The 23,943-nt window shown below is 40.1% G+C and overlaps 1 protein-coding gene across 2 annotated transcripts in view; it reads left to right on the top strand.

Moving 5' to 3' along the window:
* The window catches only part of NEDD4 (NEDD4 E3 ubiquitin protein ligase), a 179,342-nt gene that overhangs the window by 19,597 nt on the left and 135,802 nt on the right, over positions 1 to 23,943 (top strand). The window contains exon 1 of one of the 2 annotated variants that reach the window (XM_032623871.1): positions 10,193 to 10,321. The exons of the other annotated variant lie outside the window; for it this stretch is intronic. Within the exon in view, the coding sequence (XP_032479762.1) occupies positions 10,277 to 10,321 (45 nt within the window). The 5' untranslated portion in view covers positions 10,193 to 10,276. Of the gene's footprint in view, positions 1 to 10,192; positions 10,322 to 23,943 lie in introns of those variants that run through there. 2 annotated transcript variants of the gene reach the window in all.

Here is a 23,943-nt window from a genome sequence, read left to right on the forward strand (position 1 = left end):
CAGCCTACATCCTCACTGCTGAGCTATTAGTAGGAGACAGTGATATAATTCCCAAATAATGGTGGAGATCTGAGAGGAAGTGTGTGCCCACTTCCTATCAGGATCCCTGTGAGATGGTAAGCCCCAGGTAGTTCTCCTTGGCTAGCATACCTAGCAGCAAATAATAGCTATAGTAGAAATGATGATAGTGTGTGATCTGACAGTGTGCTGGAGTCCAGCTGCCAAGATTTCAGTCTCCAAAGTAGTAGGGGATAGCATGCAGAAGTTTCCACAATCCTAAAGAGGGTGGGAAATGGTTGAGAGAGGGCCAGTGAACCAGTAGAGCCTGTAGAGATGGGACAACAGCCAGAGAATGATAGGTGACCTGACAACAGCTAGAATTACAATACGGAGGGATGACAGGAAAAAACCAGTCACCCTCCTCCACGGCCATGACCACATGTAAGCTCCTCGTACTTAGATTCTACTCGTGAGAGAATGGGGAGAAAAGAAAAATAATTATTTGATTGAGTTAAAGCCTGAAAAGACTGGGGAAATCTGGAATGACTACATCTTTACACCTAAAATTTACCATAACTAATTACAGTAACAACCAAAATTTACCACACTAGAAGATTAAAAGAAAAAAGACCATCTCAAAAGATACAGAAGACATTGTTAAGTAAAATTCAGTGTCCATTTATGACCAATAATCTTAGTGAACTAGGAATAGGAGTGAGCTTCTTAACCAAATAAAGGCTAGAAAGAAAAAGACAAACCCCAAATGAAAACAAAATCCAAAACCCTAGAGCAAATATCATTCTCTTTAAAACCAGGAATAAGACAATTATGCCTGTTATCACCATGTCTATTTGTTAGACAGGACACTAAGATTAAAAAAAAGAAACACAAGTTGAGAGGAATGGAAAGGAACAAGCAAAATTGTCGTTCAAAGATGTTAATGAATGTCCGTGTGAAAGTGAAAATAATTATTTTAGACATAATGAAGTTGAGGAAGTTTGTTGAATACTAAGGTAAATGTACAAAACTGTTGTATTTTTGTACACCAGCAATAAACTATTAGGGTGTGTAATAAAAAAAGACATTAAATTTACAGTAGCAAGGAAAAATGCAAAGTATGTTGGGATAAATGTAGCAGAATATATGCAAGACCACAGTGGAGAAAATTGTAAAACTTTTTGAAAGACACTAAGATTTATTTATTTTTAAACTTTACTTTTTAGAACAGTCAGATTTACAGAAAAATTGTGAAGATAGAACAGAGAGTGCCTATCCACCCCACCCTCAGTTTCTCCTGGTATTGCCATCTTATGTTAGTATGGTACTTTGTTGTAATTAATAAAAAAAACCTTGATGCATTATTATGAGATAATAGAAAATATATGTCTGCCCCCAGTTCCCAGCACAGAGCTCCTAAAACCCTTGGCATTTCCTAAGTGATAAGAGCACTAGGAACATCTGTTGTTCTACTATTGATCTTTTTGTTTTATTTTGTTTTGTTTTTGCAGTACGTGGGCCTCTCACTGCTGCGGCCTCTCCCGTTGCGGAGCACAGGCTCCGGACGCGCAGGCTCAGCGGCCATGGCTCACGGGCCCAGCCGCTCCTCGGTATGTGGGATCTTCCCGGACCGGGGCACGAACCCACGTCCCCTGCATCGGCAGGCGGACTCTCAACCACTGCGCCACCAGGGAAGGCCTACTATTGATCTTTGATCTCTGTTCCTAACACAGAACTTCTGAAAGCCTTGTAATTCAGTGGGTGGTAATTTCGTGGGTGATAGGACTGTCTTTTGTTCTAATGAGACAACTCTGCATGGGTTCCTGGATGAGGGCTGGGAGAAGGGAGAATGGCTGAAAATGGAGTCAATGATAGATAATGCTGTGTGATGAAGCCTCCATAAAATCCCCAAAGCATGGGGTTTGAGGAGCTTCTAGGTTGGTGAACACATCCATACTGTGAGGGTGAGGCACCCCAGCTCCATGGGGACAGGAACTCTTGTGCTTGGGACCCTTCCAGAGCTCTCTTCATCTGGCTGTTCATCTGTTTCCTTTATCATGTCCTTTAATAAACTGGTTAACGTAATGTTTCCCTGAGTTCTGTGAGCTGCTCTAACAAATTAATCAAACCCAAGGAGGGGGTCGTTAGAATCTCAGCCTGTCCGTCAGAAGTACAGGAGATAACCTGGGCTTGTGACTGGTGTCTGAGGTAAGGGGAGGAGGGTAGCCTTTTAGGACTGAAACTTAACCTGTGGAATCTGATGGTATCTCTGGCTAGATTGTACCAGAATGAAGCTGAATTGTATTGTATCAGAATGAAGCTGAATTGTAGGACACCCGGTTGGTGTTCAGGAATTGCTTGTTGGTATGGGGAAAAAAACCTCTACACACTTAGTGACCAGAAGTGTCAGAAGTGACATGTTCTCTGTAAAGGTAAAGGAGATACACAGGGGAGAAACACAATGGGGAAGAACTGGATTTTTCCTTCCATAGAAAGGAAGAAACAGGATCTTCCCTTTACAATAATTATGAACTAAAATTCATACTTTATTTAGACTTCCGTAGTTTTTACCTAATGTCCTTTTTCTGTTCCAGGATCCTATTCTGGATAGCACACTACACTATTACATTTAGTCATCATGTCTCTTGAGGTTCCTCACAGCTGTGACTTTCCTTGTTTTTGATGGACCTTGACAGTTTTGAGGAGTACTCATCAGGTATTTTGTAGATTGTCTATTGGGATTTGTCTGAGGTTTTTCTCATGATTAGACTGGGGTTATAGTTTTTGGCGTCACAGAGGTAAGGTGCTACTTTCATCCCATCATATCAAGGGTACATATTATCATCACTTATCACTATTGATGTTGACCTTGAACACCTGGCTGAGGCAGTGCTTGTCAGGTTTCTCCACTATAAAGTTCCTCTTGGGGCTTCCTTGGTGGCACAGTGGTTAAGAATCTGCCTGCCAATGCAGGGGACACGGGTTTGAGCCCTGGTGCAGGAAGATCCCACATGCTGCAGAGCAACTAAGCCCGTGCGCCACAACTACTGGGCCTGCGCTCTAGAGCCTGTGAGCCACAACAGCTGAGGCCGCATGCCACAACTACTGAAGCCCACATGCCTAGAGCCCGTGCTCCACAAGAGAAGCCACCGTAATGAGAAGCCTGTGCGCCACAACAAAGAGTAACCTCCACTCATTGCAACTGAAGAAAGCCCCGCGCACAGCAGCAAAGACCCAACACAGCCAAAAATAAATAAAAAAATAAATGTAAAAATAAAATAAAGTTCCTCTTTTTCCTCCCTTTCCATACTGTAACCTTTGGGATAAAATTACTATGCTTACCCCACACTGTAGCAGCGGTAGGTCATGCTCCCCTTCCTTGGGGTGGAGGGTGAAGTATCTACCGAAACTATTTTGAATTTCACACAAAGATTTGTCTCTACTCCCCCATTTATTTACTAAATGATTTATTTATATCATTACAGACATGTATATTTATTTTATACTTTGGGTTATAATCCAATATTTATTTATTTTGTTGCTCAAACTGTTCCAGCTGTGGTAATTGTGGGTTTGATTTTTTTGAGCACTTCTTTACTTTCTGGCACTAAAAGATGCTCCAGGTTCATCTTGTATATTCCCTGCCCCAGTCCTAGAATCAGCCTTTTCTCCAAGGTACCTAGGTTCCTTTTATTGGAGATATTTATTTTTAACCAGAACAATGTCATTTCTTTTTAAAAAATAATCTGAAGCAATCTATTTATTTATTTATTACTTTTGGCTGTACCAGGTCTTAGTTGCAGCACGCGGGATCTTTGTTGTGGCACGTGGGATCTTTAGTTGCAGCATGTGTCCTCTTAGTCGTGGCATGCAGGATCTAGTTCCCTGACCAGGGATCAAACCTGGGCCCCCTGCATTGGGAGCATGGAGTCTTAACCACTACACCACCAGGGAAGTCCAGAAAGTATAAAGACATTTGTTCTTGTACCATTTGAGAGTACTTTGCCAACTTGCTGCCCCATCACCTTCTAATACCTTAGTGTGTACTTCTTATGAACAGGATCATTCTCATCTACATAAACACAGTATAATCATCGTAATCTGCCAGTTAACATTCATACATTACAACCATTTAATATATCCTCAGATATATTCATGTTTCAGCAAATGTCCAAATACTGTCTTTTATAGCAGTGGGGTTCAGAATCATGAGTTGCCTTATTTGTCATGTCTCTGTGATGGTTAATTTTATGTATTAACTTAGAGGGTGTTTTTGGATGAGATTAACATTTAAATTGGTAAACTTTGGGTGAAACAGGTTGCTCTCCGTAATATTGGTGGGCCTCATTCAATCAGCTGAGGGCCTGAATAGAACAGAAACACTCACCTCCCCTGAGCAAGAGGAAATTCTCCAGAAAACAGTTTTTGGACTTCATATGCACCATTGGCTCTTCTGGGTCTCTAGGCTGCTGGCCCAAATTCAGATTTTGGATATGCCAACTTCCATTATCATGTGAGCCAATTCCTTACAATAAGTTTATATATATAAACATACACACACATATCCTATTGGTTCTCTTTCTCTGGAGAACCCTGATTAATACGAGCTCTTTAATCTCTGTCATTCTGGAATAGTTCCTCAAATTTCTCTGACATCCATGTCCTTGACATTTCTGAAGATTACAAGCCAGTTATTTTATATTATGTCCCTTAAGTTGGATTTGTGAGATGTTTACTGATGATTAGATTCAGGTTGGGCAGGAATAGCACTGAAGTCATACTGTGTTCTTCTCATTGCATCCTATCAGGCTGTAACATTTCGATTTGTTCCATGACTGATGTTCACTTTGATCATTTAATTACAGTGGTGTCTTTCAGCTTTTTCCCTTATGTACACAACATCAAACTCTGTAAAAATCTCACTTGCCAAACTTTGAATTTACCCACCTATTAGAATTTACATCGGTGTGGACTCACAGTACTGGATTTATTCATTAGATTATAATCTCACAGTACTGGATTTATTCACTGAATTATAATCTGTTGCTATCACTTTATTTCGGTGCTCAAGTCAGTCTGTATTTGGCCAGTGGGAACCTCTTCAAGTGGGCTCCTGTGTCCTTTTGACATGTCCCCATCATAACGTTCATTACTTTCTGGCATAACAAGATGTCCCATAAGAAGACTTTATAAACAAGACTGTTTATAGTGGGATTATTTGTAATAGTTAAACAAAACAACAATAGAAAATAATCCAAAAAGAAAAAAGAAAAAAAAATGGGAAGCATTGATCCTCATTGCTGAAGTGTAAAGTTCAAACTCCTTAACATGGCATGGAAGAGAAAGTTAAAGCAAGAAGCACTGTGCTGTATTTGGGTTTCAGTGGGGAAAAACTTTTAGAATTTACTTCATTAAAATAAAAAGAAGTATACTGGGATCAGATGTTTAACACCATAATCACAAACTGACATTTTTGTATTTGAATGTAATGCACCTTTGGGAAAAGATTAGTAATATCACTGGTGCTTCATTTATCTCAAGTGATACAAACTCTGAACCATTATTAAATTTCAGAGCTGCCACTGTAATTTATCTAAACATTGTGCTGTAAACATTTGAAACAGCTAAATCATATAATAAAAGGTCTTTACAAATTCAAAACAAAACCTGGAAACACCCCAATGTCCAACAAAAGAAGAATGGTTAATTGTGGTAGAGTCATCCAATGGAATATTACACAGCAGTAAAAATAAATTAACTACCATAAACAAATCAGTGTGAATCAATCTCACAAATAGAATGGTGAGTAAAAGAATCCAAGTCACTTTATGATTGCATTCATATAAAGAAGCAAAAATGAACAATGCATTATTGAGTAATACATACATCTGATGAAATAATTAAAAAAAACAAGAAAATGGTAAACATAGAATTCAGAATAGTAGTTATCTTTTGGTGAGTGGAGAAAAGGAAATGGAATAGGAAAGCATGAAAGAGGTGAAAAAAGTTGTTGGTAATGTTCTTTTTCTTACAGTGGGTGATAAGTATATTAGTGTCCAATTCACTGTTATTCTTTATACCTTACCTGTTTTTATAATCTTTTCTATGTACTCAAAATTTAGTTTAAAATGTTTCTATAATTTTGGACATGTTAGACACAGTTCCTGTGTTGTCTAATATAGAGGTCACTAACCACAAGTGACTATTTAAATTTAAATAATTAAAAAGTTGCACTAGCCACATTTCAAGTGCTGAATAGCCATGTAAGCTAGTGGCTACCATATTGGCAATGTAGATATAAAAAGATTTCCTTCACTGAAGCAAGTTTTGTTGGACAGTACTAGACACGGTGACTATCTCTGAGAAGAGGCTCTGAGAACTCCCTTCCCACACTTGGATTTTCCCTTAAAGGTTAGATTCTTGGAATCCAAGAGTGGAGGTGACCTGTGTCTTGGGTACAGTCTTACACGGAAAGCTTTACAGAAGTGCCCACGACCCCTCCCTCATTCCAGAGTGGAACAGCAGCAGTACCGTAGAAGTAAGGCAAAAGGTAGGCTGGAGATAGGCCCCATGTCTCTGCAGCCACAAGGGTGTTCCCAGCCTGTGGAAACAACCACAGGAGCCAGGAAGGGCCAGCAGCAGATAAAAGAGGTCAGAGGACCTGAAGGGGTTTTCATCTTTGAGCTAAAATGGCCTGTATACCAGAAACAGATGAGAGTGCTGATTTCTCCAAGGATGCTGCAGGGTGAAGATGATAGGGCAGAGACTGCTAATTCCCTTCCTATATCCATTCCTCTCCAGTAACAGAAACTCAACAAGCCTTCCGAGAAAAAAAAGTCTCTTCCTAACCTGTATTTAGATACAGCCATGTGACTCTGATTTGTTTTTTTTTTTGCGGTATGTGGGCCTCTCACTGTTGTGGCCTCTCCCGTTGCGGAGCACAGGCTCCGCAGCCATGGCTTACAGGCCCAGCTGCTCCGCGGAGTGTGGGATCTTCCCGGACTGGGGCACGAACCCATGTCCCCTGCATCAGCAGGCCGACTCTCAACCACTGCGCCACCAGGGAAGCCCTCATATCTGTTTTAAGAGTTTAAGTAGAAGGCTCCGTTAGCCTTTCTTAAAAATCGAGCATGAGACCTGAACTCCTTTCTTTATTCCTTCCTCTATCTTGTTGCCTACAACATAGATGTAATGGTTGGAGCTTTAGCCTCTCTCTGGACTATGAAGATAAGGGCCACACTCACAAATGGCAAAGCAGCCAGCCGTAAAGTTCCTGGATTTCTGATGTCTTTTGTGGAGCAAAGTAGCCATATTTACCCTGGCCTGCCTACCTCTAGACTTTTATAGAAGAGAACAATACAATATGTATTTTTTTAAATCCTACTAGTTTGGGTTACTAACAGCCAAATGTCATTCTAACTGGAGACCGCAACTAGAGACCAGTGGGATCAAGGATGCCAGCGTGGAACGATGAAGACCGTGCCGTGCCCTCCGTCCCCAAGATGATGTTGCACCACAACAGCCTACTAGAACTTAGAATCAACCTTAGAGGAAAGAGCGTTGAGGAGGAACACTGAGTTGATTAAGATTAGGTTTTTTACTACTGGGCAGACAGGAAACTTGAGGTGGGGACTAAGTTCTCTTACAGAATTAAATAGTAACATTCATAGTAACATTATATAGTAATATTAAAAGTAACATTCCCTGCACTACTGAGCTCTGGGTCTGAGATAGACTGCAAAGACTGTAGCCGAAACCATGGCAATGGCAATGGCAATGGATGAGGTACAGGGAGTTTAGAGTGGAAGAAGAGGAAGAAAAAGTGAAACTTAAAAGAACTCAAACGTCTAGTATCAGAAGACAGGCATCCAGCAGATATTATGGGAGAGAGAATTAAAGGATAACTTTCAAAAAGGACTTTTCTTTTGGTATTCCTTACAGAATTAACAACCAACATTAAAGTATCTTTCATATTGTTACCCTTGAGAGATCAGTTATTTAACGCCAGAATTTTTTATCCCAAAGACTCATAAAATGAAAACAACTTCCACTTCTGCATTACAATTAATATTTTAGGCAGAGATAAAGAGGTTTAGGTACATAGACTATTAGGAGGTCTTGACGAGGTTTACTGATTTCTCATTTGTTTACTGCTCCTTTATCAGTCTGAAGGCTCATGTAAAAAGAGATTTGAAGGGAGAACAGGTTCACGAACAAGAAATAGCATGGTGATGCCACTGGAGGTTGCTAGAATTGCCTAGCCTTTCACTTGGGGGCAATCTCTAGCAGAGGTGTGAGGCTGGGAACAATTATGCACAATATCACATTCTTCAAACACGCCTCTTACATGGTTGTACACATACATAGTTATTCAAGTCAAATCAACATGAACTTAGTTGAAGGCAGCCTAGGTGGGCAAAAAGCCTGCATGAGTGTACCATGCGATTGAGCGACATGTCCAATTGAAGAGGGGTTTCTCATTCTACACAGCTTTCTTGATGGTAGTGGTGATTATTGGACCACCAGCTAATACCACCTTCTCTATTTGAACTTCCTTATCATTCCAGGTACCAGATGCACAGGGCCTCTCCTAGCTTTTGGCTGGGAAATAATAATTACTGTAGTTCAGCATATGTCAGTTAACTGCCTGCTTAATTCTTATTATGATTTTGGATTCAGACAGAATAAGAAATCACGAGTCAAATCAGTGGTATTTGGAATTATCTTCACTATTGCCTATTGGCTATATGAGCTGACGCTTTACTTTATAAACCACTGGGATTTCTGGTTGATTTTATTACCAGTTTTAGGTTGTGTGTATCCTTCTCGTCCATTCATTAAATTTCAGTAGGAGGATGGAAGCTATTTCTATATCTGTTTGAAACCATGCCCTGAAATGACATGAATGTCCTACTTAAAATATTAAAATGTGTATTCCTGACCTTTCTGGAATTCTACATTCATGTTTACTTAATTGCCACTTCTTTCTGCCTAGTACAGATGATAAAATTTGGATGATGTATTAGTAATCGAATTTTCATACATAACACAAATTAAATGGATCCTGCCAAACATAAAGTACAACAGAATCTTATGTAACAAACCAATAATAGTGGTATTTTAAATTGTTTATTCTGTGTTCCTTAAGGAAAATTTAAATTAGATTTTGAGATTCTAGAGTTTTGCAAATTTCTGCAACTGTAGGAAAAGGACAAGATATTAATTCTGGCTTAGACAATGAGTGCTTATCATTTTCCCCATTCTGTCTTTGGGTGGTTTGTTTGGTAAGAGTCTTCCTGTGACTGTGGAACTATAAACCCCATCAGACATGACTGTAAAATAAGCATGATTATTCCATAGCACAGGAGGTCCTAGTTTATTTTCCCCCTTCTTCGCTACTTTCCAGTGGTGCTGCAGATCAAGGCTTACTTAGCTAAGCAGATTTAGAGCATTAAGCCTGGAGGCTGGACGTTATTGGTAGGCTTTAAAGATGGACAGACCAGATGACAGGAAACATTGATTGGTACAGTGTTTACAAATCACAGGAGAGAATTTCAGATCCTGAGTCCAAGACTGATGCGATCCCTATAGGCCTCCCCGTTTGCTACCATGCTCAGGCTGGGCTTTGCCTGGGCGTCTCAAGGTCCAGCTTCTATTGGAATCGGCAGCCTTAACCGACAAAAAAGCGGTCTGATTTTTAGTTTGTGGAGAGAATAATATTAAGCTCTCCTGATCCCAGGTGGCTAGTCAGAGGCCGAGTTCTGGGGCGGATCTCAGTGAGACTCGTTGCCGAGGAAAGCCGCAGCTTTGTTTCCCCGGGGAAGGGCGGACGTCCTCCGGGCGCCACTGCCGGCTCGGCGCAATGCCCTGGAGCTGCCTGGCTCCCAGAGGCGGCCGCGTCAGCCACTATCCTCCTGGCGTGGGGACGGAAGGCGCGCTCGCGTCGCGCGCGCTCCTCCCACCCGAGCCCCAGCACGCACGTTTTCCCACCACGCGCGGTCCCCGCGCCCAGAGCCCCACGACGCGCGCCGCTGCAGAGGCGCTGCCGGCCCTCCCCGCCCTGCTTCCTCGTGCCATGCCGCCGGCCGGCCGCTGGGGTCGCTGTGCGCCCAGGGGAACACCGCCTCCTCTTCCTCCAATTCCTCCCGCCTCCTCCCTCTCCTCCTCCGCCTCCTCCCTCTCCTCCTCCGCCTCCTCCCTCTCCTCCCTCTCCTCCTCACTACAGTTCCCACTCTCTGGGCAGGGGCGAGTGCGTCCGGTCTGCTGGAGCCATTCGGAAATGGCAGCTTGCGCGGTGGAGGTGTTCGGAGTCCCGGAGGACGAGGTGCGAGGGTCGCGGGGCTGCGGGGCGAGCTTCCCATCGCGCTGCCCATCAGCCGAACGGGAGGAGGCGGCGGCGGCCAGAGGGACTGCTGTCAGCGCCCTCCTCCCTCTGCGCGAGCTCCGGGAGCGCGCCGGGCGCCGTGGGGACTCCCGGGGCTGCCTGACGCGCGCAGGCGGGTGGGGTGGGGTGCTTTAGGGAGCCGCATTTTCTTCGCGAGCCTGTAGATTCTACACCCCGCTCTTCCCTGGAACAGCCGCCTTCCTTGTCATTTTCCTTCAGGAAGTGATGAGGAGGGGGGCTAGGCAGCCAGCGGCGTGAGTGCGCGGGGGCACGCGCAGCACCCCGCCTGCCCCTTCCTGCCACCCCCGGCCGAGTGTGCGTGAGCTCCGGGCGGGGGTGGGGCGGGGCGAGTTTCCCTGGAGCTTAGCATCCCAGCTGTTGATTAGCCTGCTCTGGCAGAGAGGCCCGTTGGGCTTAACTTTGTGGACTTTGACCTGAAGACTTACAAGAGAAATGTCATTAGCTGTTTGGGTTATTTCTTTTAAATTTGAAATCCTTTAAAACCCCTTTACAGGAGACAGGGATGGGAAAGCAGGCAGATAGGTTTTTTTTCCCCCTTCTATTTAGCAGCAAGTGTCAAGTGTGGAAAGTTCACTCTGTGTTTCACTGGTCTTCACTGGTATTTTAAAAATTGAGCCAAAAAGTATAAATATTTAAAAGAATTTCCCACAGCTGTTCACTCAAAATTCTGTGATTTGAGAATTGTCTCTTTTTCAGCTAAATAACTTAGGCTGGTTATGCCTTAACGCTTATTAAAAATAAGGCTATTTGTAAAGAGTAGTTACATTTTAAGTGAGATGTGCCTTCCCTGTGTTATTGGTGATTGTCTCAAAAATGGGAATGGGTGGGAAATGAAAGGCTATCTAGTCTAACAGTGACAAGTTAAGTTTGGGAAAAGATTTTAAGCATTCTTGTTCATTGACTAAACTGTTATATGTACCTGTTAGCAGGATTAGACCCAGTTAACTGTAAATCCTTCAGCCTAATTTAGATTGATTGCTTAGATTTTCTAAGAGTGTTGTAATAGTGCCTTCTCTTAGTAACTTGGTATCTTCAAAAAACACCTTTTATAAAGTATCTTTTACATTTCTCTTGGAAGTTCTTGGTTTATAAACAGTGGGCAACTTGCTGATGCAAGCAAGTTATCTCCGAGCATTTTGAGAATGATTATGTGATGCAGTTAATTTCTTAGTTATTGCTACCAGAAGAGAAACAAAGTGATGGTGGACAAATGGTGGCAGCTCAGCAGTCCCTCAGGAAGGACAGTCAGTATATGGCTGAAGATAATATTCTAGCTAATGTTCCATTATTGTTCTGTAGAAGAGATCAGAGGAAAATAATGCAGTGTTGAACCTATGATAGCTTTCTTCTTATCAGTCTGATCTCCCTGCTTGCTACAATAAGTTGTTCAATGCAGATAATCTCAAACTGGCCTCCAACCCAATCAGGCTGGCCTTGGACTTTCTTTCCCTGTTGTTGTTACTACTCAGAGGTAGGCTCTGCTATTCCAGACTTCTCATATCACCTTCTTCCAGCAGAACCAACTGATCATAGCATCTTGCATCTTCTCTCTCTCTTTTCTTTGTACAGATTTGTTTTCAGTTGTCTGCTTCTCACATCACCCTTCTGCCCAGCTGAGATAAATTGGATCATGCCAGTTGCTGGGTGGTCAGTAAGCATCTGGGACTAAGGGCCCTCTGAACTGAGGTTTTCCTGAACTGGATGAAGGATTTGTACTTCTGGGCAGTTTCACTCTGTTCACAGGGTGGGGGTCCCGGTTGTCAGCCTCATGACTCAGATTTCCCTCCCACTCCCCTGTTCACTTTTTCCACGTTGAGGAAGAGAGTGAGATAGGCAGATAAAAGACATGATGATGAAGTGTCATCTTCTACTTCTTCCATTGTAATTTGGGTTATTCATTCGACAGACGTTTTTTAGCTGTCTGTTCTGTATCATGCAGTATGCTAGGCACTAGGTACACAGAAAAAAGAGCATCTGCCTGTTTTGTGAGAAGCTCAAAGTCTAGTGGGAAAGACAAAAATCACTTGTTTTCTAGTGGAGGTCGCCATCTCATCACTATCACTTGCCTTTTATTTTCTGGTCTGTCGCAAAAGTAAAAGTGGGCTTAGAAAAGCAACCCCCCCCCTCCTTTTTTGGGAAGAAAAACACTGCAGCTATGTCATTTTCTAAAACTCACAGACTAGTGATTATAAGTAAGATAGGTTTGATATGACAGCAAAAAGAGATGATTCTTATTTTAAATTTGAAACTGAAACAAAGAAAAATGAATAGTAATGGGATAGAAGATAGTGAGAGAAGTGTAATTTAACCAGTATATACTGAAGAGCCGCTGAGTCACACTGTATGAGCATATTGGTGCTGAAGAATGCCAAAATTTAGGTCATTATATCTCTCTCTCACTTTGGGGTGGGTTTTAGCTCTTCTTCCACATATGTGTCTTTGAGTAAGAGATGGTCCTGGCTCCATGCATAGAATTTTGCCATTAAAGAATAACAAACTAAGCAAGTAGTATACTATAATTTATACCAAGGTTGCTCTGACAGTCTCTTGGGATTAACAGTAGAGGATAACTCCCGCTCAGCTGTGGTGAGGAGTGTGGTAGATATGGGGCCTGCCATTCAGCATACCTTTCCCCTTCATTTCAGTGGACTTCCCTGTTATGCAGAGGCTGGAAAGCTAAACACCATGTTTCCCAGACTCTCTTGCACTTAGCATTCGGGAAAGAGGTTGTGAAATAGGTTTCCCAGTGAGGTGCACCTACTTGAGACTGGGAAGGTGAAAATGAAGTGGGGCATAACTTCTTGCTTCCTTGGTTTTTTCTGCTGACAAGTGTAGTCATGTAGACATTGAGTTTTTCTACAAAAGTGTTTCAGTATCTGTAACTTGTTTTGTGGGTATTGATAGGAAGTTACAGAAATAGCGGTCTAGATTTGGTATGTTCTTAAAGTCAACAGATCTGGCGGTGGCTCCTGATTACCTACCTTTCTGACTCGGGTACATGTAGCAGCTTCCTGGGTAGGCCAGTTCCGAGGTGTTTTCGGGTCCTCTGAAGACACAGCCTACAGCCTGCCTCTCCAGCTCTTCTAACAATTTTGGAAGCACCTAATTCCTTGTATGAGCATCTTTCTTCTTAAAATATCTAGAGTAATTTCTGTTTCCGACAACTGAAACCTGACTGAAACAAGGAAAAGAAGGAAGGAAATAAAGAGGAAAGGGTTGAGTCTCCATCGCCAGTTTGGGAGTAGAGTTTGCACATACAGAAGAATGGATGCCTCTCATGCTGACAGCTGCGACAATGCGTAAGAAACAGGGTAACAAAGAAGTGCATATTCTGACACTTCTAGACCCACTAACACTGAGCAGAAGCAGACCCTGCCTATCCTGGCATCGTACTGAGCCTGAGAACAAAGTTCCCAGCCTATATTCCCTGCACACAAAGAAGGAGAAGCACAGTGTGAGCAGCAACTGTGTTAGTATCTAACCCAATCTTTCATGTGTTGTTTTTGCCATTATGGCTTTTTTGCAACTTTTTAATTCCGGCATCATTCTAAAGTATTTTTTGTGGGTTTCCATGGGAGCAAAGAAGTAGATATAATATAGTTTATTTTTAATAGTTTGCTTTTTAGTTGTTTAAAGCCAACAGAAAAGTTGGAAGTACAGTACGAAGAACTCCAAATCCTCCTAAAGCAGATTCTCCAACTGTTGATATTTCACCACAGTTGTTCCATAACCCTTTTTTTTTTTTTTTTTTTTTGCCATTTTCATTAGTGTTTTTGGAACCATTTGAGGGCAATCTGCAGACACGATTCCCCATCACCACTATATACTCTAGTGTGTATTTTCCTAAAACAAGAATGCTTTCCTGCATAACAGCCATCCAACCCTCTAAGCCAGGAAGTCAACAGTGTTATGACACTACCATCCAATCCATAGATCCCATTCAATCTTTGACCAGTGTTCTAATAATTTCTCTTCTTCCTTCACGGTCCAAGATCCCATCTAGGAGTGTATGTTGCATGTACTTTGTATCAGTTCCTCAGTCTTTCTTATCCTTAACAGTTGTAAGGAGTACAGGCTGTATAACCTATTGATGTTTCTCAACCTGGATCTGTTTACTGTTTCTTCATGATCATGTCAAGGCCACACTTTTGGGGCAGGGATCACAGAGATGATACTGTGTTCTTCTCAGTGTATCATATCAGGGGTACATGATTTTGGCTTGTCTCATGACTGTGGGTGATAACCTTGATCACTTGGTAATTTTGGTGTCTGCCAGGTTTCTTCTTGGTATTTTCACCGTTTTTTCCTTTATAATTGATTGGTATTTTGTGGGGACATATTCAAAGATTATGCTAGTATCCTATCCCTCATTCATCAGATCTCCATCCACTAGTTTTACTACCCATCGATGATGACTTCCACCTGAAACAAATGCCACTATTTTTTATTTCCATTTTTATTAATTGGCATTCTGTGTTAAGAAGAGCCTTCCCTTTCTTGGCCATTTGTTTATCCATTTATTTATCTATTTGTATCAGCATGGACTTGTAGAATCTCACCCTATTCAATGGGTTGTAATTTATTTCTATCCTTAAATATTTTATGGCTTACATTATTTGTTTGGCCAGTGGAAGCCCTTGCAGGGAGGTTCCTATGTTCTTGTGACAAGTCTGCATCATTCTTTTGAGCTCTTCATTACTTTTTTGGCAGAAGATGTTCCAGGATCCTCTTGTATTTTGCCTGGCCTGGCGCTGTCTGGGATCAGCCATTTCTCCTAGAAACGTTGATTACATTTAGTGGGAAATGGTTTTTAGAAGCCAAGATCTGTGTGCTCACTGTGCTCAGTGCTACTGGATGCCATTGCTCTTCAGCCATCTCAGCAGAGAGAGCTGAAATGTATGTGTGTGCCACACATATATAAGTCAACACATAAATCTATAGTTATTTCTGTATCAATCTCTATTCATATATCTAAAAATAATTAATTCATATAAGTATCTCCAATTCAAATCTAATATTGTACTTCAGGGTTCTTTCTAGTCATAAGTACCTCCTCTAAAAATGAAAATGCTGTTTCATTATTCTCAATACATTTACTTATGTGCTCAGTCCATTTACTTATGTTTTCGGTGTAACTAGTTTCCCAGTCATGCAGGTATCTCCTCTGTCTGCACTTCTGCACCCCACTTTCAGCTCCCTGCATCCTTGGGTGCCACTGGGAGTACTGCTGTGTATGTCTATGCAACACTCTCCTCCTCTCCTCTGAGTCCCATGCCAGTGGGCATGCTCCTTAAGCCTCTCTGTATGACACCTCCCTCTTCGCCTCAGTGCCCCATGCAGGTGGGCATGCTGACTGTGCATCTCCATGAAACTCCTGCTTCCCCCAAACTCTGCCTCAGGCCTGCCATGGACTCCTCTGCACCAGGAAGAGAAGAGGAAAAAGGACTACAGTCTTTTTTAACAGCTAACTATTAGCAATTCATATGTCATATAGGAATAGAATCTCAGAGGCACCTTTTAAATACATTGCTTAGGGTGAGCAGGGGTATAAAAAATGGAATTTGACTAGGTTGTAATTCTGGCCCTGTCACTTACAGGTCATCTGGCATAAGTTTTTGACATCTTTCAGAGCAGGATTTTTTTTCACATCTTTATTGGAGTATAATTGCATTAGTATCTGCTTTATAACAGTGAATCAGCTATATGTATACATATATCGCCATATCCCCTCGCTCTAGAGCCTCCCTCTCACCCTGCCTATCCCACTACTCTAGGTGGTCACAAAGCATGAACTGATCTCCCTGTGCTATGCGGCTGCTTCCCACTAGCTATCTATTTCACATTTGGTAGTGTATATATGTCCATGCCACTCTCTCACTTCATCCCAGATTACCCTTCCCCCTCCCTGTGTCCTCAAGTCCGTTCTCTACATCTGCATCTTTATTCCTGTCCTGACCCTAGGTTCCTCAGAACCTTTTTTTTTTGTTTGTTTTGTTTTGTTTTGTTTGCAGTACACGGGCCTCTCACTGTTGTGGCCTCTCCCGTTGCGGAGCACAGGCTCCGGACGCGCAGGCTCAGCGGCCATGGCTCACGGGCCCAGCCGCTCCTCGGCATGTGGGATCTTCCCGGACCGGGGCACGAACCCGCGTCCCCTGCATTGGCAGGCGGACTCTCAACCACTGCGCCACCAGGGAAGCCCAGAACCTTTTTTTTTTTTTAATTCCATTTATATATGTTAGCATACGGTATTTGGTTTTCTCTTTCTGACTTCACTCTGTATGATAGACTCTAGGTCCATCCACCTCACTAGAAATAACTCAATTCCGTTTCTTTTTATGGCTGATATTTTGATTGGGTTGTTTTTTTGATACTGAGCTGCTTGTATATTTTGGAGATTAATCCTTTGTCAGTTGTTTCATTTGCAAATTTTTCTCCCATTCTGAGGATTTTCCTTTCATCTTGTTTATGTTTTCCTTGGCTGTGCAAAAGCTTTTAAGTTTCATTAGGTCCTATTTGTTTATTTTTGTTTTTATTTCCATTTCCCTAGGAGGTGGGTCAAAAAGGATCTTGCTGTGATTTATGTCATAGAGTGTTCTGCGTATGTTTTCCTGTAAGAGTTTTATAGTGTCTGGCCTTACATTTAGGTCTTTAATCCATTTTAAGTTATTATTATTTTTTCGGTATGCTGGCCTCTCACCGTTGTGGCCTCTCCCGTTGCGGAGCACAGGCTCCAGACTTGCAGGCTCAGTGGCCGTGGCTCACGGGCCCAGCCACTCCGCGGCATGTGGGATCTTCCCAGACCAGGGCACGAACCTGTGTCCCCTGCATCGGCAGGCAGACTCTCAACCACAGCGCCACCAGGGAAGCCCTTTTTTGAGTTTATTTTTGTATATGGTGTTAAGGAGTGTTCTAATTTCATTCTTTTACATGTAGCTGTACAGTTTTCCTAGCACCACTTATTGAAGAGGCTGTCTTTTCTCCATTGTATATTCTTCCCTCCTTTATCAAAGATAAGGTGACCATATGTCTGTGGGTTTATCTCTGGGCTTTCTATCCTGTTCCATTGATTTATATTTCTATTATTGCGTCAGTACCATACTGTCTTGATTACTGTAGCTTTGTAGTATAGTCTGAAGTCAGGGAGCCTAATTCCTCCAGCTCCATTTTTCTTTCTCAAAATTGCTTTGGTTATTCGGGGTCTTTTTTGTTTCCATACAAATTGTGAAATTTTTTGTTCTAGTTCTGTGAAAAATGCCATTGGCAGTTTGATAGGGATTGCATTGAATCTGTAGATTGCTTTGGGTAGTAGAGTCATTTTCACAATGTTGATTCTTCCAATCCAAGAACATGGTATATCTCTCCATCTGTTTGTGTCATCTTTAATTTCTTTCATCAGTGTCTTATAGTTTTCTGCATACAGGTCTTTTGTCTCCTTAGGTAGGTTTATTCCTAGCTCTTTTATTCTTTTTGTTGCAATGGTAAATGAGAGTGTTTTCTTAATTTCTCTTTCAGATTTTTCATTAGTGTATAGGAACGCAGGAGATTTCTGTGCATTAATTTTGTATCCTGGTACTTTACCAAATTCATTGATTACCTTTAGTAGTTTTCTGGTAGCATCTTTAGGATTCCCTATGTATAGTATCATGTCATCTGCAAACAGTGACAGTTTTACTTCTTTTCCGATTTGGATTCCTTTTATTTCTTTTTCATCTCTGATTGCTGTGGCTGAAACTTCCAGAACTGTGTTGAATAATAGTGGTGAGAGTGGGCATCCTTCTCTTGTTCCTGATCTTAGTGGAAATGGTTTCAGCTTTTCACCATTGAGAATGATGTTGGCTGTGGATTTGTCATATATGGCCTTTATTATATTGAGATAAATTCACTCTATGCCTACTTTCTGGAGAGTATTTTTTATCATAAATGGTGTTGAATTTTGTTGAAAGCTTTTTCTTCATCTATTGAGATGATCATACGGTTTTTATCCTTCAGTTTGTTAATATGGTATATCACATTGTTTGATTTGTGTATACTGAAGAATCCTTGCATTCCTGGGGTAAACCCCACTTGATCATGGTGTATGATCCTTTTAATGTAGAGCAGGATATTTAATTCAGCTGATTTGCCTGTCTCCTAGCTATGTCTATTGTTAAGAATATTCTACAGCACCTGGAGACATGTAAGATTGCTGATTCGAATTGCTAAACCCACTGTTCTACTGAATCGATGTTACTGACCTCTTCCTTCTTGAAGCTTCTATTTCGTCTGGTTCCCATCTCAATCCTGTCGAAGTTTTAAGAGGATAAATGAATGTAAGGCTAAGAGGTCTGCAGATAAATGACAGGAGGAAGACACAGCACAGACAAATGGAAAAAGGGTTTGAAAAGACTTTTATGGAATAAATGTGTCTGTAGCTCAACATAACCTCCTGGCCTGACCCAAATGTCTGGCTTCCTTCGTGTGAGCCATGTTGGGGCAATGAAGAGAGTAATGTGAACAAACAATCATGTCAGTGCATATGGGTGCCTTAATGAAGATATCCTCCTTCAAAGTAAAAGAGTCAATTGAAATATAATCATAGCTGCCTTTAATTGAATGCTTGCTATATGCTGCGCTCCAGGTTCTGTGTTCTTAATGCTTTGGCTGTAATTGTCATAACAGTCCTGCAAAACTAGGTAATGCTCTCCCCATTTTACAGATAGGAAATCTGAGATTGTGATTTGCTCAAGGACTTATCTCAGTAGGTAGCAGATCTGGGATCGAAACCCAGAACTCTTTTGTAACAAAGACATGGTCTTTCCTCTGTCCTACTGCACATAGTTGCTCAAATAAAAGAATTTAACAGAAGAGATTCTTTCTCAGCAAGATGATGAATGGAACATGTGCAAAAGTAACTTGTAATTGTTCCTCTGTTCTTCCAGATCTTCTGTGGGTTTTTTTTGTTCTTGTAGCTTTTAGGTGGACCTATGAAGTACTTGAATTCTGTATTTGCCTGACAAATATTTGTTGAACTCTTACTATATGTAAGGTGTTTGAGTCAGGCTGTGAGGCTATAACGATGGACAGCAGACTTTACCGAATTTACAGCCTAGAGGGAGAGAGGGCCATTAAATATATAATCACACATTAATGTTTTATAAATGTTTTGAAGGAAAAGGAGTGTAAGATAAAAATATATAACAGGAAAGAAAAGAATTAACCTTATATGGAGGAGGGGAGAGAGTATGAGGAAAAGCTGAGGAAGTAGACTAAGGATGGATAGGAGTTAGCCAGGCAGTGGAGGAAAAAAGCCTTCTAGGTAAATAGAACTGCATGTGTAAAAGATGAAATGGAGAGGAACGTAAAGAAGGCTAGAGTGTTGGAGAGAGAGGGATGGTATCAGGAGGTGAATCTGTAGAGGAGAGGAGAGCAGAACCCAGTGAGGCAGGGCCTGAAGGCTGTTTATTAAGGATTTTGTATTGGATCCCAAGTGGAATGGAAATTCACTAAATGCCTGTGTGAGCATACACACATCATCGTCATCATCATTATCATCATTAACATTGCTATTTTTTTAATAATTTTTTTCCTCATGAAGTTAACATTTTCTTTGCTTGTTATTTCTTCATTTCTTCCTGCCCCTCTGACTTTCCATCTGTGATAACTTTTTTTCTGCCTGAAGTACATCCTCTAGAATTTCTTTCAGTGAATGTTTCCTGCTAATGAACTTCCTTGGTTTTTGTTTTTGGCTGAAAATGACACATCTTTGCCTGCAATTTACAACCTTTCCATTTTGCTTTCAAAAGTCAGTAAAGCTGTCTTGTGAGTGAAAGGGGAAGATTCCAGCTTTAGTGAAGAGCCCTGATCTGCTTGAGGATAATGTTTCTTTTTTGATTAAGGAAAAGATGTTTCAGTTTTGTTTCTTTTTTACTCATTTGAGTACTATCCAGAATTCTGTTAATAATACTTTTAATATCATGATTCTAAAATTACTTAAGAGTTTGGTCTCTAGTTGCAACTTACTTGTTCTTCTTCATTTTCAAAGATGATGTGAGATGTGATCTCTGCTTATGGATGTGATTGAAGAGAGCTATTTGGACAATTTTCTATCATAACTTTCTAAAATGAAGTTAAATGAATGCAAATATGCAAATAAGCGGCATTTCTTATTTAATTTTCTGAAAGAATCTTAAATCACTGTAGCTTTACATCATTTAACCACAGCATCTAAAGTAAGTAGTTCTCATCTTTGTGGTGGGAAATGCAAGGATAAAGTTTAAAAGTTGAATGTATCTGTGACTGCAAGTTATCATCCCCTGGAATTGTTTTTAGTTAATGCTTGCTAAAAACAAGAGACTTCTGGGGGATAGTTTCAGTAGAGGCTAACATGAATGATTTTAAGTCAGGAGCTCCACAAATATGGATTAACTTTTTTAGAGAGGTATATGATCATTTCTTTCCTCAATTAAGGTCATGTACAAATTATAAACACTTGTCTGCACTTGGAAAAGGTAAGATTATTTGCTGAGGGCACCTTTGATTATACTTTACCACTTGAAAAAGATTTTACTTATTAAGTCATCAGAGAAAAGATTTCTGATTTTCAGAATCAGTCCTACTATAAAGTATAGCCACTTTCCAGTCAACTGGTATAGGAGAATTCAGCTGTAGGGCTAATAGAATATTTTAATTGGCCTAATTATTCGATGACCTTACAAGAAAAAAATGGTAGTTCTGTAAATCTCTTCAGATTTTTGGAAATCGATTCCCACAGAAAACTGAAATTTCAGTTTCTGTTTTCCTCTCTGATTTTCAATTCTACCTTTATTTCTGATACTTGAGGATTTCTCTTCTTACTTGCAAGATCAGCTGTATATTTAATTATATTTGGTGATGGAGGAAAGTTATAAAATATCTAGCATCTCTAGTTAAGGATTTTTGTATTATCTGAATTTGTCATCTGAGTTTTGAAGCTGATAGAATATTTCTGTTATCATATTTATTCAATGAAACCTCCAGGAATAAGGGTGGGTCTAAGTATTTAGAAATGGAAGAAGATTGAAATAAATACCCTATGATATGTATATTTTCCCCCACCCAGATCTCTCCTCAGAAAAGAGTATGACCTACTACTTGCTGATGGAATAATTTTATTATTTTTAGAAATTTTTATACAGTTTTAAAAGGTTACTTTCCATTTAGTTATTACAGAATATTGGCTATATTCCCCATGATGTACAGTACATCCTTGAGCCTATCTTACACCCAATAGTTTGTGTCCCACACTCTTATATTGCCCCTCCCTGCCTCTCCCCACTGGTAACCACTAGTTTGTTCTCTATATCTGTCTGCTTCTTTTTTGTTTTATTCAGTAGTTTGTTGTATTTTTTAGATTCCACATATAAGTGATATCAAACAGTATTTTTCTTTCTCTGTGTGACTTATTTCACTTAGCATAATGCCCTGCAAGTCCACCCATGTTGCTGCAAATGGCAAGTTTTCGTTCTTTTTTATGGCTGAGTAGTATTCCAGCGTGTGTGTGTGTGTGTGTGTGTGTGTGTGTGTGTGTGTGTGTGTACCACATTTTCTTCCCATTCATCTGGCTGATGGAATAATTTTAGAATAAAATCAGTTAGATTGCTCTCTGTTGGGCAACATTTATTTCACATTTGTTGATCTTATAAATGCTACTGTGAATACTGTTGTACTTATGGCCTTGTGTACATGAGTGAGAGTTTATCTAGGGGTTATATCTAAAAGTACAATTTCTGGGATATTGATTTAGAACTTTTAGTAGATATTGCCAAATATCTCTTCAAAATTATTCTTCAGTTTATACCCCCACCAACAGAATATTAGAGTTCTCTCTTGTGCTTGCTTTGGCAGCACTTACACTAGAGGTCTCTTTTATTACTGGTGAAATTGAGGATCTTTTTGTGTTTATTGGCCATTCTCTATGATTTCTTGTATTATGTTGTTTAAACTTCACTTAGTGGCTTTTAGGAGTTCTTTATATAATCTGGATAATCATAATTGGTCCATGGTATATATATTTTAGATATTTCCACCCTGTGTGTCCCCTTGTCTTTTCATTTTGTTCATGGCATCAAACATAATTTTAGTGTCAAATCTAACAATTTTTTCCATTAGAGTTTGTATTTTTTTAATCCTTTCCTACTCCAATGTCAGAAATATTCTAAAGTATCTTATGAAATTTTTAAAGTTTTCTTTTTCATTTTTAGAATTTGATGTATCTGCAGTTTGGTTTTAGATATAGTATAAGATAGTGATCAAATGTTATAGTTTACCTCTTTACACATTCTCACTTTTCCCTGTGAATTTTAGGATCATTTGTTAAGAGCTATGAAATAATTCAAGGAGGGGAGTTGAAATTGTATTGAATTTATAATTTACTTTGGAGAAAACAGATAATAATATTAAATATTTACTTCCATGAACCAGTGAATTTCTTCATTTATTTATATTTTTCTTATTTTCTTCAATAATTTACAAATTTTATCCATAAAGGTTTTTGACTTTTATTAATTTTATTTGAATGTATCTAACAGTTTTGCTTACTTGTAAATTTTTAAAATGTACATTCTGTTTTATAGTATTTTTTTACCCACCTTTTTATTTGAAAAATTTCAAATCTATGAGACAATAAAAAGAATAGTATAGTGAGCACTTGATTACCCGTCAGCTAGATCCATAAATTGGTAACATTTTGCTTATTCCTTTTATTTCCATACACACACACATATGCTCATGTTCAACTTTTTGTTTGCTGAGCCATTTAAGAGTAAGTTGCAGGGTTTATCTTACTTTGTCCCTAAATACTTCAATATGTATCTCTTAAAAGTAAGACATTCTTGGGCTTCCCTGGTGGCACAGTGGTTGAGAGTCCGCCTGCCGATGCAGGGGACACGGGTTTGTGCCCTGGTCTGGGAAGATCCCACATGCCGCGAGGCGGCTGGGCCCGTGAGCCATGGCCACTGAGCCTGCACGTCTGGAGCCTGTGCTCCACAACGGGAGAGGCCACAACAGTGAGAGGCCCGCGTACTGAAAAAAAAAAAAAAAAAAAAGTAAGACATTCTTATATAAAACCTCATAATACTATTATGATACCCAAGAAATTTAATGTTTCCTACATTAAAATATCAATACATTATAGTTTTATTTAATGTATATTTTATTGAATGGGATTTTTAAAATAATTACCTAAGTAATTATTACAAATGATTATGAGCTCTGAATTTTGTGTTATCCTGTACCTAGCAACAATGATAAATCTGTATCAGTTCCAATAATTTGTCTTTAGATTTTCTTGGAAGCAATGATAAATTCTTAGTCATTATAACAATTTGGCTCCAGCTTTTTTGGCTTTTCTTTGTAGATAATCAAGTCATTACAAATACCAATATAGTTTTTATTTTCCTTTATATAGCTTTTAATCAAATTAATTCCTAAAAAATATTCTTCCAGTTAATTTTAATATCCTGTTACCTTATTTTATATATATATACACACACACACACACACACACACACATATATATATATATA

This window comes from Phocoena sinus, chromosome 2 (assembly GCF_008692025.1).
Source record: "Phocoena sinus isolate mPhoSin1 chromosome 2, mPhoSin1.pri, whole genome shotgun sequence".
Classification (NCBI taxonomy): Eukaryota; Metazoa; Chordata; class Mammalia; order Artiodactyla; family Phocoenidae; genus Phocoena; species Phocoena sinus.